Raw genomic sequence first — 15,699 nt, forward strand, 5'->3', positions numbered from 1 at the left:
GAAGGGAGAGGGATAGAGAGTTAGAAACATCAATGAGAGAGAAACATCGATCAGCTGCCTCCTGCACACTCCCCACTGGGGATGTGACCGCAACCAAGGTACATGCCCTTAACTGGAATCAAACCCAGGACCCTTGAGTCCGGAGACTGATGCTCTATCCACTGAGCCAAACTGATTAGGGCAAAACAACACAGCTTAAAAGCCCTCAAAATCAAGAAGGTTGACAGCAAAAAATGGAAAATCAGATGAAATAAATATAGAAATTAAATTAGGCTTTTAAGTTGCATAACAAGTTCTTTATCTTTGAATTTTTTTGGCTGGGAAGTTGATAATTCCTCTAGGCTTCCACAATAACTGTGTGTATTATGACTATTACTATTATTGTGAAAGCCTCCATAATGGTCTCTCTGCTTCTGTACTTGTCCCACTCTAGCCAAAATGACCTTGTGTCTGATCATGTGACAACTCTGGTCTAAATCCTCTATTGGCTTCTCATTTTACATGGAGTAAAAGTCATAGTATGGCCTATATGCCCTACATGACATCGACACCACTCATAAAACTCCCCACCCCCTGACTTTATCTACCATTCTTCCCCTTGCTCACACTGCCCTAGCCATACTGGCCTCTTTGTTTTTCATTAAATTTAACAATCAAACTCTTGCCTCGGGCCTTTGTACCTATTGTTTCCTCTCCTTGGAACACTCTTCTCCCAATATTTACTTCCTTTGGGTCTCTATTCAAATGTCACTTGACTCCCTGTATAAAATAACACTAGCTGCCTGTCCCCCCCAGTACTCCCTATACCTTTTACCCAGTTTTATTTTTTCTCCACTGCAATTACCACTATCCAACATATGATACAGTAATGTGTTTTGTTGCTTTTAGTATCTCTTTTTCTACTAGAATGTAAGTTCCATGGAGGCAAGGACTTTTTATTCAGTGTTGTATCCTAGGTCCCTGGTACAAAGTTCAATAAATACTTGTCAAATGAATGAACATTCTGTTTAAGTATAGCTCACATCCAAAAGATTTTGGATCCTGAGACACTAGTTACTAATGTTTGGAACATTGTAAGTACTGAATAAAATTTTTTTTTTTCAATTACACATGACATACAATCTTATATTAGTTTCAGGTGTACCGATTTAGACATTCATATAACTTGTGATCATCCCAATAAGTCTAGTACCTGACACCATACATAGTCATTACAATATTATTGACTATATTCCCTATGGTGTACTTTTCATCCTGAGCCTATTTGTATAGCTGTCAATTTGTACTTCCTAATCTTACCTTTTTTTTTTTTTATTACCTCCTACCTATTATCTGGTGACAATCTATTTATTCTCTGTATCTATCAGTTGAACAAATGTTTTTGAATTAGAAAGATAAAGACAGTCAAATCTTACATTGGAAAATTCATAAACATGAGAAAGGTAAAAGTATATATCCACAGAATTATATTTTGGCACATACCTGTTTGAATTCGGAATCCTTTCCCACCATAACTTGAAGACTATAAATAATTGGATCACCTTTCATTGGCTGTAAACACTCCCATGTAATTTCACAAATGTGATCATTTACTTTCTCTATTTTGGGGGCTGTAGAGAGCAAAAAATATAAATAAAAAAATCTGCTCTACTTAATTTTTACTTGGAACATTACACAGACACGTTAATCAAAATCAATAAAACTGTAAAACTTAATTATTAACTTGAAATAAACATCAGTGGATTTTTGAAATTTGTAGAGAAATGGTCAATAGTTCACTCTTACTATCTTCAGGTCATACAATCTACAGATGCTACAATGGCTAGACTGACTAAAAGATCTGTCAAGTTAAGCACTATTTTATTGTGTTAAAAAGCCAATAGAGGGGTATATGGCATTAAAAAAACAACAACTATGGTACTTTTAAGAGCACAACTAGAACATGAAATTTATAATTTAATCTAAGAGGATGAGCTGAAAACTACCCCTAGTTCTTCAACCACATATGACTGTTTCACTCAATAGTGGGGTACAAAGGGGTCAAAATCAGCAATCTTATTAAGGCTAACAGACACTAAACTGGTCAAGAGAACAGAAAAATGACTCAGTGGAACTCTGTCAACATTATTAGAAACACTATTCAAGAACAGTCCTGTTAATTATGGATTTGCCTAACAAATGGTATATTCAAGTACATGATTGAGGACACTGTATGAGAAGTCTTTGTGATTTGTCCTCAGAGTGTGAGGAAATTCAGTGTTTTCGGCTAAATGCACAAAGTATAATCTTGCTGCAGTCGCTTTAAAATAAGGACCCCTCTGAAATTGATTTTAAAGATACATGTATGGACAAATGTGTGTGTGTGTGTGTGTAAATTCGATTTAAAGATTCAAATCAACTAAGAATTTGTTTTGCTTAACAAACAACCTGGGTCTCTCCCTAAAATAGAAATGAATGAAATAACAATGACTCAAAGCAACCAGAATTTGTGATTTTCCCCCCTTTAAGTAGTAAGAGCAGAAACAGCTAATGGCCTTATTAGAAAACCAGCCTATCTTTTCAATTTAGTATTTTTTAAAAAAAATGTTTTCATTGATTTTTAGAGAGAGAGGTAAGGAGAGGGAGAGGGAGAGACAGAGACAGAGACAGAAAGAGAGACAGACACACTTACAGAGAAAACCATTGATATGAGAAAGAAACATCGATCGGTTGCCTCATGCATGCAACCCAACTGGGGACCTAACCTGCAACCTGAGCACATACCCTGACCAGGAATTGAACAAGTGATCTTTCAGTGCATGGGGATGATGCTCAGTCAACTGAGCCACACTGTCCAGGGCTCAATTTAGTATTTTTATATTAGATTAATTTAAATGTTGGACATATACTGGATGATAAATTTTAATAACAGTACATAAAGCACTTGATGAAAATGCATTTAAAAATCATTTGTTATAAAAGAAAATAACTTGAAGATGTATAACTTACCTTTCAAGGCAGCTGGAACAGATTTTGTAGTAGTGAAAATATATTCTTGGGAGAGAGGACCTTCCCCTGCTTCATTACAAGCTTGAATACAGAATTTATAGGATGTCGACTCATTAAGTCTTTGTACTTTGTATGTATGACATGGACCTCTGTATAAGGATACAAACCTAAAATGAAAAAGATTCATTAAAAATAATCCTTGACTACATTATGTTTATAAAGTACTGATTGGGACATAATTTAGGAATAATAACTTACTCCTAGAATTTAATGCCAGGATTGGTTTGTCACTCCAGATAAATAATGTGCTTTTTCATCAGATGATGACAATTACAGAACAGGTAAGTTTTTGAATTTGGCATAGTTTTCTGAAAAAGTATTGCTAAATTTCCTATCCAACCATGGTAACTGTTTCTTTTCAGGATTCTGATTGTTTTGATGTACACATTTTTAAAGGTACTCAGAACACCACAATTTTCATTATAAATTATTTCTAATTAGAGTCATAGGCATACAATTTATCACATAAAAAAAGGTAACTCTCAATTCCCAGGCATAATTTTAGTTGATTTGGTGATGTTTTCTAGCGATTTATATAGCAGTATAAGAGAATATATAATTTCCTATGAATTATCTTCTCAAACTGTTTGATGGGAAGTTTAATAACATATGTTACCTATAAGTTGAATGTTCCTCAATATTTTTGACTGACTGTTGTTTAGCTTTTTGGAAGTTGGAGAATGAATAATGAATGCTCATACAGTTCTCTCTTTCTCTCTCTATATATTGTTAATCCTCACTCAAGGATATTTCTTCCACTGATTTTTACAGAGAGTAAGAAGGGAGGGAAAGAGAGAGAAAGAGAGAAACATCAATGTGAGACGCACACAGATTGGTTGCCTCCCCACACGCCTCGACTGGCGCTGGGGATTAAAACCTGCAAATTGCGTTAAATGTGCCCTTGATTGGAATCAAACTGTGACCATCTGGTGCATGGGCTAACACTCTAAGCCAATCAATCATTTACTATAAAAATTGCCTCTTGCTGGAAATAAGCATTCAAGCCCTAGCAAAGATTAAGTTTCTTTTACAAGCATGAAGGGAGTAAAAGGGTTAGAACAGTGATTTTCAACTAGTATCCCGTAAGAATTTTTAAAATGTGCAATACCTGACTATTTAGTCAGGTCACTCATCTCTTTTCCCTTAGGTTGTCAAGTAAAAAAAACAACAGCCAACACAATAGGCATCCAGTGTGAATGAATCAAAATTATGCCTATTTTTTTGTCAGACTGTCAAAAAAGATAACATTTTTTTTTAATGTGCCACAGAATTTTAGGAATTAGTTTATATGTGCCATGAGACGAAAAAGGTGAAAATCACTGGGTTAGAGAAGTGAGCCATAGAATAGACCACTAAAGTTTTTCTCTCTTGACATCCCACTCACAAGTGAAAAACAGAAAATCGTCATTGTTTCCTCTAATGCTTCAAAAACAGCACACTTCAAAATTCTTATGCAAATTCTCTTTGAAAATTTATTTTATTTACTTCTATTATTTATAAAAATATATTCAAGACCCAAGAAACTACATAAAGAAGTAATTTAAAACACCAACCTTCCATTCTTATCCTCCATCTGAAGGTGGTACTGAATAGAATCTGTTGACAGTATCTTTGGGGTTCCTTCTCCCCATTTCAGCTTAAGGTTCTGGTGGCTGAAGGCAACACATTCCAGACGAGGTGGATCAGGAGGGAGGGGCTTAGTTTTTAACTTTATCATGTGGCTGAAAGGACCAGCTCCAAGGCTATTCAAGGCTTGAATTCGTATTCTAAGTGCCATATAAAAAAGAAAAATAAGTTTAGTTTATGATTATTCTATTTAAAGTGTCTCTCTGGTCTAGGCAAAAATTAACATAGTTTTTATAGTATACCTGTATGTTGTATCTGGTTGCAAATTGTCTAGAATATAGCTTGTAACCTTTCCTACTGTCAAGGGCTGTTTATCTCCAAAGTCTATGCTGTAGGCAAGGATTTCTGAACCATGGTCACAAGGCTTTTCCCAGTTTATTGCAAGGCATGTAGAAGGTGAATAATCGGGATTTTCTATATCTTCATCACTTATTTCTTGAAGACAAGTCACAATAGCAGGAACTGATGGTGGAGTCACACAGGCTACTACTTCACTGAAAGGACCTGCCCCCACAATACTCAGAGCCTACAAATGAACAGAGCCCATAGTTAACTAAGACTTGGCCATGAAAATGCTCACAAAACCGTAAAGAGAGTAAGTGACGAGGCCCTTATTGCCTTTACCTGGACTCTGCAATAATAGGTAGTTGCTGGTGAAAGTCCTTTTAATTCATAACTGAGACTGGGCCCACAGTAACATATCTGCATACTTCCTTCAACTCCTCCCCACTCCAATCGATATTCAGTGACTTCAGTTCCATTACTCAAAGGGACCTTTAAATTAAGAAAAGGGTAAAGGTCTTAAGTTTCAACATTGATTAAACAGCTTTTGGGCAAAAATGTTCTTTACCCAAACATATAAAAAACTGGATTGCTTTTGAATTTCTTTAAAATGTTTAAGCAGAATTAAGACTACCCAATATTACATTTTTATTTATTAAGGCCACCTGAATTTAAGATTAGTCAAAAAATATAACTTTGTTTTCAATTGGAAATATGATTGAATCACTTTATAAAGAGTACTCTAAGGTAAATATACTTCTAAATAATTCTATGAAGTAATATAAAATGGTAGATCATATGAGGATATTTTCTTTGTTAAATTTCAAAGGAAACTGAAAATGTAATTGTCATTATTATACACAATAAATCACTGGAGATAATGAGAAATAGTGTTATACTAATTCCCACGAATGTTTGTTCTGAACATTAAGCTAGTCAGTGGCTAAATATTTCATTACTGAGACAAAACCTTAGATAAAACACAAAGCACATCATGAATAAGAATCTAAATATCTGCAATGCAAATATACCTTACTTAAATGCTTCTAAGAGAAAAACCCCTCACTTTTTACCATGTGAATTTAAGGAGACTTACTCTTTGTATAACTTATGAGGATATAAACAGTATCTTTATTATTTTATATAAACTATCCTAATTGACTAAGAAAGTAAATATAAGTCAGTGGAAATGACAATACCTCCCAATTCACTTGTGCGCAATTTGCAGATCTGCATGTCACTTGAGGGGGCTTGCATTGATCTGGTGGTCCAGGGGCTGTAGTAATATCACATTTTTCTGAAAATGGTCCAAACTAGAAAAACAAATGTAACCACCATTTCCATTTTTCACCTATCGAGTGCATAGCTCTCTATAAAAACTCACAAATAAGTGCATAATCACTCTCCTTCAAGACTAATTGGTCATAATATAAGTCTAAAAGCATTCACAGAAAGTAAAAAGATTTAAAGATCATAGAAGTGAATATGTGGGGTATTTTTAAGTTTCATTTACTATATTTTCTTCTCCTGTCCCTTATTCCTTCATGAACTGTTTTTTTGTTAGAAAGGCATAGCATTAGGGAATTAGGTAGGTGGGATCAGTCAGAAAAAATTGTGAGGAGTGAAGAAACAGATATCAATTAAAAGCATAAGAGATGGTAAGGCATAAATTCTATCTTAAAATTTACAGTAATTTAACATGGGTCTGACAGGTATATTCTTTGAAAAATACAGAAAGCAAGTATTTACTTAAGATGATTTAGACAAATTATTACAAACCTAGAAATACAGATTAAGGATACTAGTATTAAAGGTGTGATCCCAAAGTACTGCAGCCTTGTGGGGCTTTCAAGATGATGACTTATGTATGAACTGCCAACAAAGTATATAAAGTTGATGTAAGAAATTTAAAAATAAGGTTATAGATATTTGGAGAACATAAAATATAGCACAGTTCACTAAAACCTTAAATAATAGGGAGGGAAGAAGCTCAGTTTAATCTTGTGAAATTTTAATTACAGAATAGTTCAAAGAAACAGTGTTACTCAATTGAGGTAAGAAATTACTGCTTTGACCTTTGAGAACCTGCTTTAATGCAGAGAGGTTGACACAGTTGAGTGGAGTCTGACAAACCTAAGTCTAAGGCTTATCTTTACCACTTCTTAGTTTGTGTAACTGTGGGCAAGATCTGAGCCCCAGCTGCCTTAGTTGTAAAATGAGATATCACCTATCTTTTGTTCAATTATGGAGTTGTACAGATATTTAGATAATATTTAAAAAAATCCACACAAAACCAGAAGTGCTTAAAATGTAAAGTTTTTTTTTCCTTAGGCAAAAAAAGAATCACAATTAGTTGCCAATGGAAAGTAAATGCTGCATATAACCAGCCCAAAAAACAAATACTTCATCTTATGATCTTGTTTCTTCTCCTAAATTTACTAGTAAGTAAACCCTATAAGTACTACCTGAAAGGCAAATTTTAGCTCAGTTCAAGTCTAAAATGTCACAAATTGTAAGTGGGATTTGAAAATACTGAGGTTCTATAACAATAATATGATCTCACCATATCTTATTTATCAGTATAGATTTACAGCTATAAATTGTGAAATATGGAGTCACAAATAAGAGGTGCAATTACATATGTTACATGAAACACACTGTGATTATAATTCACTCATCACAGTCTTCCTACCCCCATTTTGTTAGCTGCGTGTAGTCTGAAGCTGTAAGTCTTTCCAGGGAGAAGGTTGCTCACTGTACATTCTATTTCAGAACCTTGGTAAACTTCTTTGGGTTCATCTTTTTCTACAGAAGACATTTCCACACTGTAGCAGGAAATGGGAGATCCGCCATCAACCAGAGGGGGTCCTAAAGATGGAAAGATTTGTGCAACTTAACAAGAGGAATATATTTAGTATTAACTTAATTATAATTTGTTACCAAAATGGAAATTACCCCATCGTAATTGTATTTCTTTTGCTTTGGGTCTACCCTGTAATCTGGGAGGGAGGCATGGGCCAGGAGGCACAGCTGGAGTCTGCACAAGTAAAGTTTCAGATACCTGCCAAAACAAAAGCAAAAACAAAACAAAATGCCCCAAACTAAATAGTGAGATTGCTTTTGTTAAAGAAAAATAACATAAACACAAAGATTGTACCAAATTTGAAATTATACTTGACTATTGACTGAAAATAAAGTTCTGAATAAAATCAAATGTAATAAAATCAAGAGCAAGTCATTAAAACTAAAATTTTATATACACAAATAAAGACACTGAATACTATATACAAAATAAGTTACCAAAATAAATAAAAAGAAAAGCTCTTCCTTTTCTTTTCTTTTTCATAAATAAAAAACAAAACAAAACAAAAAAGAGAAAAAGAAAACTCGAAAAAAAACAAAACATAAATAAAAATCAAAAAACCCCAAAAAAGAGAAAAAGAAAACTTGAAAAAAAACAAAACATAAATAAAAATCAAAAAACCCTTACATCCAACACAACCAAATGGACATTATTTTGACCCTGTCCAAATGGATCCACAAATCTCTTCTAAGGAAGGATGTTTTAACATTCTGTGAATGCAATTTACCATGTTTTCAGGAGATTTAGACTATTTTGGCCACTTTACTGCATACTGTATTTTTCACCTGTTTAATTTACTTATTAATTTAAAAAAGTGATTTTCTTCTTCCTTTCCACCTAAAAATAATTTTAAAAATTAGATAAGTTTTTCCAAGTATCTATCATCTTTCCAGGTGTTTGGTATTACTTTTAGCTTCTATGCAATTTTTTTAAAAAAGTCTTATTTTAAAAGACATTTTCTTAAAAACATTGACAGAAACCCAGTGCCATATATGCCTTATCTGCACTGTGTTAAGATTTACACTTAACTTTCTTTCCAAAGATAAATAAAATATTTGGTCATCACCTTATTCAGAAATGTATCTTATATAAGAATGCTATAATGTTATATTAGAAAAATAGCTTTTTGGGGGGGTGGGGGTGGGAAGGGGAGTAGGAGGTTTTTTTTTTTTTAGAATCCAGGAAGATTTTCTTATTAGAGAAAATGAAGCAACTGGATCCCAAGCCTGTTGGGCAGGACTTGCATGCAGTTTCAGAATACTTGCATTTTCAACAATTCATTTTTTAAAAGTACTTTTACTACATTAAATTCCATTTGAAATATAATAACAATTATGAATGCTCTAAGAAACCACTCTTGGTTAAATTCATTAAAAAGAAAAAAATTACTCCCATTAAAAAACATACTTCTGAATACTGGCCAGTGTGGCTCAGTTGGTTGAGTGTCATCCCATGCATGGGAAGGTTTCAGGTTTGATTCCTAGTCAGGGCACATACCTAGGTTGCAGGATTGATCCCCAGTCGGGGCGCATATGGGAGGCAACCAATCAATGTATCTCTCTCACATTGATGATTCCCTTTCTTTCTCTTCCTCCCTCTCTAAAATAAATTAAACCAACAAAAAAAAACCAAAAAACCCCCGTACTTTTCCAGAACATTACATATGTCTCATATATAGTCAATGGTACAAATTTAAGTTCATTTTGGCTATTGGGTCTCTAATAATAAAAATAATTACCACCTTTTGGAAATAAGTAAATATCATAATATTTACTTAATAAATATTAAACAGTAAATGACATTTTATGGTTTGTCCTGGCAATTTATGGAGCAATACATCAGTTTACAATTATTTTATTTCTATTTGTTATGTATGGTTATTAAGCAACATACTAAAATTTATCTTTTTTTCAAAAATATTTTTATTGATTTCCGAGAGGAAGGAAGAGGGAGAAAGAGAAACATCAATGATGAGAGAGAATCACTGATTGGCTGCCTCCTGCACGCCCCTTACTGAGGATGGAGCCTGCAACCCCGGCATGTGCCCTTGACCGGAATCGGACCTGGGACCCTTCAGTCCGCAGGCTGATGTGCTATCCATTGAGCCCAATCGGCTAGGGCAGTAGTCGGCAAACTGCGGCTTGCGAGCCACATGCGGCTCTTTGGCCCCTTGAGTGTGGCTCTTCCTAAGCCTTAGGAGTACCCTAATTAAGTTAATAACAATGTACCTACCTATATAGTTTAAGTTTAAAAAATTTAGCTCTCAAAAGAAATTTCAATCATTGTACTGTTGATATTTGGCTCTGTTGACTAATGAGTTTGCCAACTACTGGGCTAGGGCATAAAATTTATCTTTATAAAATTTTCTACAATGTTTTCATACATTTGTTTTTCCAAAGTTGAAAATAGATATTCACTGAATACAGATATGCACTAAGTACTATTATTAGAATATTCTGGCCACTATAAAATTAACCAGCTGGTGACAGAAATTACTTTTATACATGTATAAATACATTTTAATATTGAAGTGTCATCTGGTGATCTCATTTAATTTGATCAAACTTGAAAAAAAATCTCTATATAAATATTACCGCACTCTGTCCTCCATCACTGATGCAGTAAACTCGTAAACGATAGAAACAGCCTGGACTCAGTCGATCACAAAGATGTTCCCTAGTAGCTCCACTGTATATCATATCCCATTTGTTTCCTGTAAGGTGAAGAATTATGTTCAATCAGCTCCAAGGTAATGTTTAACGTTTTGGTATCATGGACACGGCAGGTATCCTAGCTTCACTAAATAAGTGTTTATGTAATTTGTCAGAAACAATTTAAGCTTGTTTCGAGTTTCCTGGAAATGATCTAATTTTCTTTATGTGTGTAGCTTCCTAGACAAATTTTGCATGGCTTTGTTGAAGGGAAATATCTCCGTAACTCTGTACAGACTTTGGCTGAGATTGATAATTTGCTTTTAATTAAGCATTTTAAATGTGTTTACTGGTCCAGTAATAACATTATAACACACAAAGAAAGAACCAATACCACAGGAAGTTTAGTCTTAATTAAAAGACATCCTTATTTTTTTGCAGGCAATAGGTCATTTCAAGAAATAAAGACTGTTAAATGTGTCATTCAAAAATAAAGTTTAGTAGGCATAAAATTTCTTATTAAAATTAGTATTATGTAAGTTAACTAAATTTTAGAAGATAAATTTTCTCTGGTACATCTGGGTATAATCTACCTGAATAAACTAATTTCAGAAGAGTTTAAGTATACTGGACTTGTGCAATGCAAACAAAAAAATAAGAAAATGTAAATGAAATCATGTAAGTATACAGCAGTCTCACATTTGATTTGTTATATTTCTAAAGATTACAACTTAAAGTGGTTCGTAACATGCAAAATCCTAACTGCTACAAACAAAGGAAAAAAAACCCAAGAGAAAAGAAAAAAGATCATATAAAGCTAGAGGCCTGGTGCACGAAATTTGTGCGGGGGCGGGGGGGGGTGTGTCCCCTAAGCCCAGCCTGGGCCTTCTCTCAGTCTGGGAGCTCTTGTGGGGATGTCTGCTGTGGAGGCGGGAGAGGCTCCCGCCACCCACCGCTGCACTCGCCAGCTGTGAGCCTGGCTTCTGGCTGAGCAGCGCTCCCCCTGTGGGAGCACACTGACCACCAGGGGGCAGCTCGTGCATTGAGCATCTGCCCCCTGGTGGTCAGTGTGCATCATAGCAACCGGTCATCCCGCTGTTCGGTTGATTTGCATATTAGCCTTTTATTCTTACCATTAGAACCTTCTGCCATCTCCACTATATATTTATTGATGGATGCCCCTCCATTGTCTTTTGGTGGGTCTATCCAAAGAAACAATAGTAGTATTAGGCAAAGTACATGCAATTTAAAATGACAGAAAATCTTAATAAACATAATATCAAATCTAGTATTGCTTAAAAAGAAAAAAGAAATCACCTACAATGCTTTTTTATTAATATCAGCAACTCATTAATCTATTGCTTTTGCATTAAGTAGTATATAAGTAGGTGTTTAATAAATGTTTGTTTTAAATGAATAAGTGATTTTCATTTCTCATGAAAGCCAGGATGACCTAGGTGACATTAACTACAAGTTCAGCAATCTTCCATTTTACACAGTGCTGCCCCTGCCAACAGTTCTACAGTAGACCCCAAATTCTTCGTGTATCAAATCTGAACTTAGTATGTGTGAGTACATACATAGCTGTTCACAAAGAAGATCCTCAAACCATGACTCTTACATTTCCTATTAAACTTGCTCTAACATATTTATTTACGTATTTTAAAAATTATCTTACTATTCAAATCATTTTAATCAAATATAGAAGTAATGATGTACAAATATGCATAAAATCTTACCCCAAGTTATTTTAAAACTGTGTGAATGTATCTTCCCTTTAACTGAAGGCTTTATGGGTACTCCTGGTTTATCAGGGCATGTAGTGAATTCTACTATTTCACTTGGATTACTTTTACCTTCTGAGTTGTAAGCAATAACCTGTGATGAGACACAACAACATAAAATAATGTTTGAGACAATGATATTGGCTTAATGAACAAAGTGGTGAGAGACATAAAGGCTCAATCAAATGATAAAGTTTTCACACTGTGATAAGCCATCAGGCTTATTTACGTTTTTGATAGGGACTAAGCATATATAAAGAGTATTCAGTCCTAGAAGTATTCAGTATAAATCTAACATTTTGATACTAAGCAAGAGTCATCACAAGAACAAGCTAAATCTGATGATACTTGATGGATTTTCCAGTTTCCCTGACCTGTGGTCAACTGCAGTCTGAAAACATTAAATGGAAAATTCCAGAAATAATTCATAAGTTTTAAATTGTGACTGTTCTGAGTAGCCTGATGAAATCTTGCGCTGTCCTACTGCAGCTGGTCTAGGACATGAATTATCCATTTGTTTAACGCATCCACAATGTATACATACTGCCCACCCGTTAAGTCATTTAGCAGCCCTCTTGGTTATCAGAGTGAGGAGGAGTGAAGAAGAGAGGGGGAGAGAGAGATAATGCACATGTGCCTCACAGCACATTTACCTAACTTTTATTACAGTATATTGTTATAATTGTTCTATTTTATTAGTTATTAATTGCTTATTGTGCCTAATTGATAAGTTAAACTCTATCATAGGAATGTATGTATAGAAAAAAAGTACATATAGGATTTGGTACTATTTGCAGTTTCAGGCATCCACTGGGGGTCTTGGAATATATCCCCCACAAATAAGGGGGAGGGACTACTGTATCAGTAAATACCGTCAACTTTCTCTACTTTTCTGTTTTTACTACTACCACCACCTTAGTCAATGCCTCCTTTATCCTATCTTTTCAGAATGGCTACACTATACCACCAACTAGTTTCCAGCTTCCATTCCTTCCCTCAACCCCATTTACTTTCTACACTTCAGCCAATGGGACTTTATCACTTTTCAGCTTAGAACCCATCAATGGCTTCTTATCTTATTCAGAATAAAATCTAAATTCCTTATTATGGCCCATGTCAGTGGTCGGCAAACCGCGGCTCATGAGCCACATGCGGCTCTTTGGCCCCTTAAGTGTGGCTCTTCCACAAAATACCATGTGTGGGCGCGCACGTACAGTGCGATTGAAACTTCGTGGCAACTGAAACGTACCTCAATCAGATTGAGGACGTTTTTAGCAAAGACCAGCTTAGGAGTACCCTAATTAAGTTAATAACAATGTACCTACCTATATAGTTTAAGTTTAAAAAATTTGGCTCTCAAAAGAAATTTCAATCGTTGTACTATTGATATTTGGCTCTGTTGACTAATGAGTTTGCCGACCACTGGCCTATGTGATTTCACCCCTGACTATCTCCACTTTAGGACCTTTTGCATTAGTAATTATTCCCCCTGTCTGGAATGTTCTGTCTGATCTTGGCATGCTACCTCTTTCTTTCTATTTGTATATGTTCAAATGTCATTTCTGAGAAGACTTCCTTGACTACCCAAGTAATTGCCATGTCACTCTATTTTAGTTAACTTATAACTATCTGATATTTGTTTGACTTTCTATTGCCTCCACTAGAATATTAGTTATTTTGATCACTGTTGTATTCCTAGTTTTTAGAACAGTGCTTATCATAGAGTAAATGCTCAATAATTATTGAGTGATTCATAGACAGGGACCATTATGACATGCCATGACACTATAGATGAGGATCTAAATAAATCTACCCCAAATAACTCATGCAGCCCATGAGAACTCAGTAAAATTTAGTCTAATTGCTCAATTTTGCTCAGGTTTCCTCAGTCGTCCCAAAGGACTATTCAGATAGATTTTCAGGATGTCTCTTCATTCTGCTGCTATACAAATTAGACTACAAGGGGATCAAAACACTTCCCAATATGGTACAGAGTGTCTACTAAAACCTAATAACTACAGAAAACTTAAATAATAAGAACAGGCCCTGGACGATGTGGCTCAGTTGGTTGAAGTGTCACCTCATATACCCAAAGGTCACGGGTTCAATTCCCAGTCAGGGCGCATATCCAGGCTTTGAGTTCGATCCCCAGTTGGGATGTGTATGGAAGGCAACCGGTTGATGTCTGTCTGTCTCTGTCTCTCTCTCTCTCTCTCTCTCTCTCTCTCTCTCTCCCCCCCCCCCCCGCCTCTCTGAAATCAATAAGAATGTATCTTCAGGTGAAGATTAAAAAGAAAAAAGAAAAACAAAACAAAACAGATTTCCTAAAGACCATAAAGATTCACTAATTATGTTTTTAAAGGTATATAATATTTCATCATTGACTCCTTTTACTTCAGTTGGTCATAAATGTATCTCTATATATAAAAGCCAAGTGACCGGAATGATGGAATGACTGGTTGCTATAACATGCACGGCAGTGGCCAACCAGCCCAATCGGGGCCCCAATGGGTTCCCCTCAACCTCCCATGGCCTCTCCCCCAAGCTGGTCCTGCCCCTGATTAGGGCAGGTGGCCGGACCCCACCCATGCACGAATTCCTGCACCGGGCCTCTAGTAAAGCTATAAGGTTATCTCAGCCCATCCCAATTTTACAAATAATCAAAACATTCATTTAGTGGCCACCATAGAGGGAGCATGGTGCTAAAAATTCTAGGTGTGGTGCACACCTTACCTTATGCAAAAGACAGGCAATATGCATATCAAAAGAATTACACACACAAAAAGATGACTATGGCTTAAAAAATGATTCAGGAATCCTTTAAAAAGGCAAATGTAAGTAATATGGGGCAGCAGTGAAAGGGGACTATCGACAAGGATTTAAATAAATCTACTATTGGGTAAGACAGAACAAAAACCCTGAGTATAAGAGCAGAAGTGAACAGCAAAATAGCGAGCTCTGCTCAGGAAAAAATGAGTAATCAATCTAGTAAGGTAGCCTGTTTATGTAAGGAATAAAAAGCAGTACATTTAAAAAACTGAATTGGTCAGAATAATAAAAAAACAACAACACCTATGTCAAACTAAGGAAAATGGTTTTCAGAGGGAAAGCTGTTTCAGAAAGGTAAATCTAGCTATAAAATAGAACTTGGATTAGAAGGCAAGAGAATAGCCTGAAAGCAATACACAACAGGTTTGGAGATTTAGTATTCTTAAAGACAGAAATGACAGAGGAGAAAGGAAGGCAGACAAGATGAGAAAAAAGGAAGGGAAGATGACTATGTACTGTCATAGATGCTGATTTATACAGTGGGGCCTTGACTTACGAGTGTCCCGACTAACGAGTTTTTCGAGATACGAGCCGTCTCTCGGCCGATTTTTTGCTTTGAATTGCGAGCTAAAATTCGGGTTACGAGCCAGCTTCAGATACCCCACTGCTAGTTGGC

The 15,699-nt window shown here is 35.4% G+C and overlaps 1 protein-coding gene across 3 annotated transcripts in view; it reads right to left on the minus strand.

Moving 5' to 3' along the window:
• The window catches only part of FNDC3A (fibronectin type III domain containing 3A), a 227,235-nt gene that overhangs the window by 10,899 nt on the left and 200,637 nt on the right, over nucleotides 1–15,699 (minus strand). For all 3 annotated transcript variants that reach the window (XM_005863209.2, XM_005863208.2, XM_005863210.2), the window contains 11 exons: nucleotides 12,210–12,348; nucleotides 11,604–11,672; nucleotides 10,414–10,532; nucleotides 7,912–8,017; nucleotides 7,649–7,824; nucleotides 6,156–6,269; nucleotides 5,299–5,448; nucleotides 4,917–5,200; nucleotides 4,602–4,814; nucleotides 2,989–3,155; nucleotides 1,483–1,610 (listed from right to left, as the gene is read on the minus strand). In XM_005863209.2, coding sequence (XP_005863271.1) covers nucleotides 1,483–1,610; nucleotides 2,989–3,155; nucleotides 4,602–4,814; nucleotides 4,917–5,200; nucleotides 5,299–5,448; nucleotides 6,156–6,269; nucleotides 7,649–7,824; nucleotides 7,912–8,017; nucleotides 10,414–10,532; nucleotides 11,604–11,672; nucleotides 12,210–12,348 — 1,665 coding nt within the window. The remainder of the gene's footprint in view (nucleotides 1–1,482; nucleotides 1,611–2,988; nucleotides 3,156–4,601; nucleotides 4,815–4,916; nucleotides 5,201–5,298; nucleotides 5,449–6,155; nucleotides 6,270–7,648; nucleotides 7,825–7,911; nucleotides 8,018–10,413; nucleotides 10,533–11,603; nucleotides 11,673–12,209; nucleotides 12,349–15,699) is intronic.

Source organism: Myotis brandtii, unplaced genomic scaffold (genome assembly GCF_000412655.1).
Source record: "Myotis brandtii unplaced genomic scaffold, ASM41265v1 scaffold174, whole genome shotgun sequence".
Taxonomy (NCBI): Eukaryota; Metazoa; Chordata; class Mammalia; order Chiroptera; family Vespertilionidae; genus Myotis; species Myotis brandtii.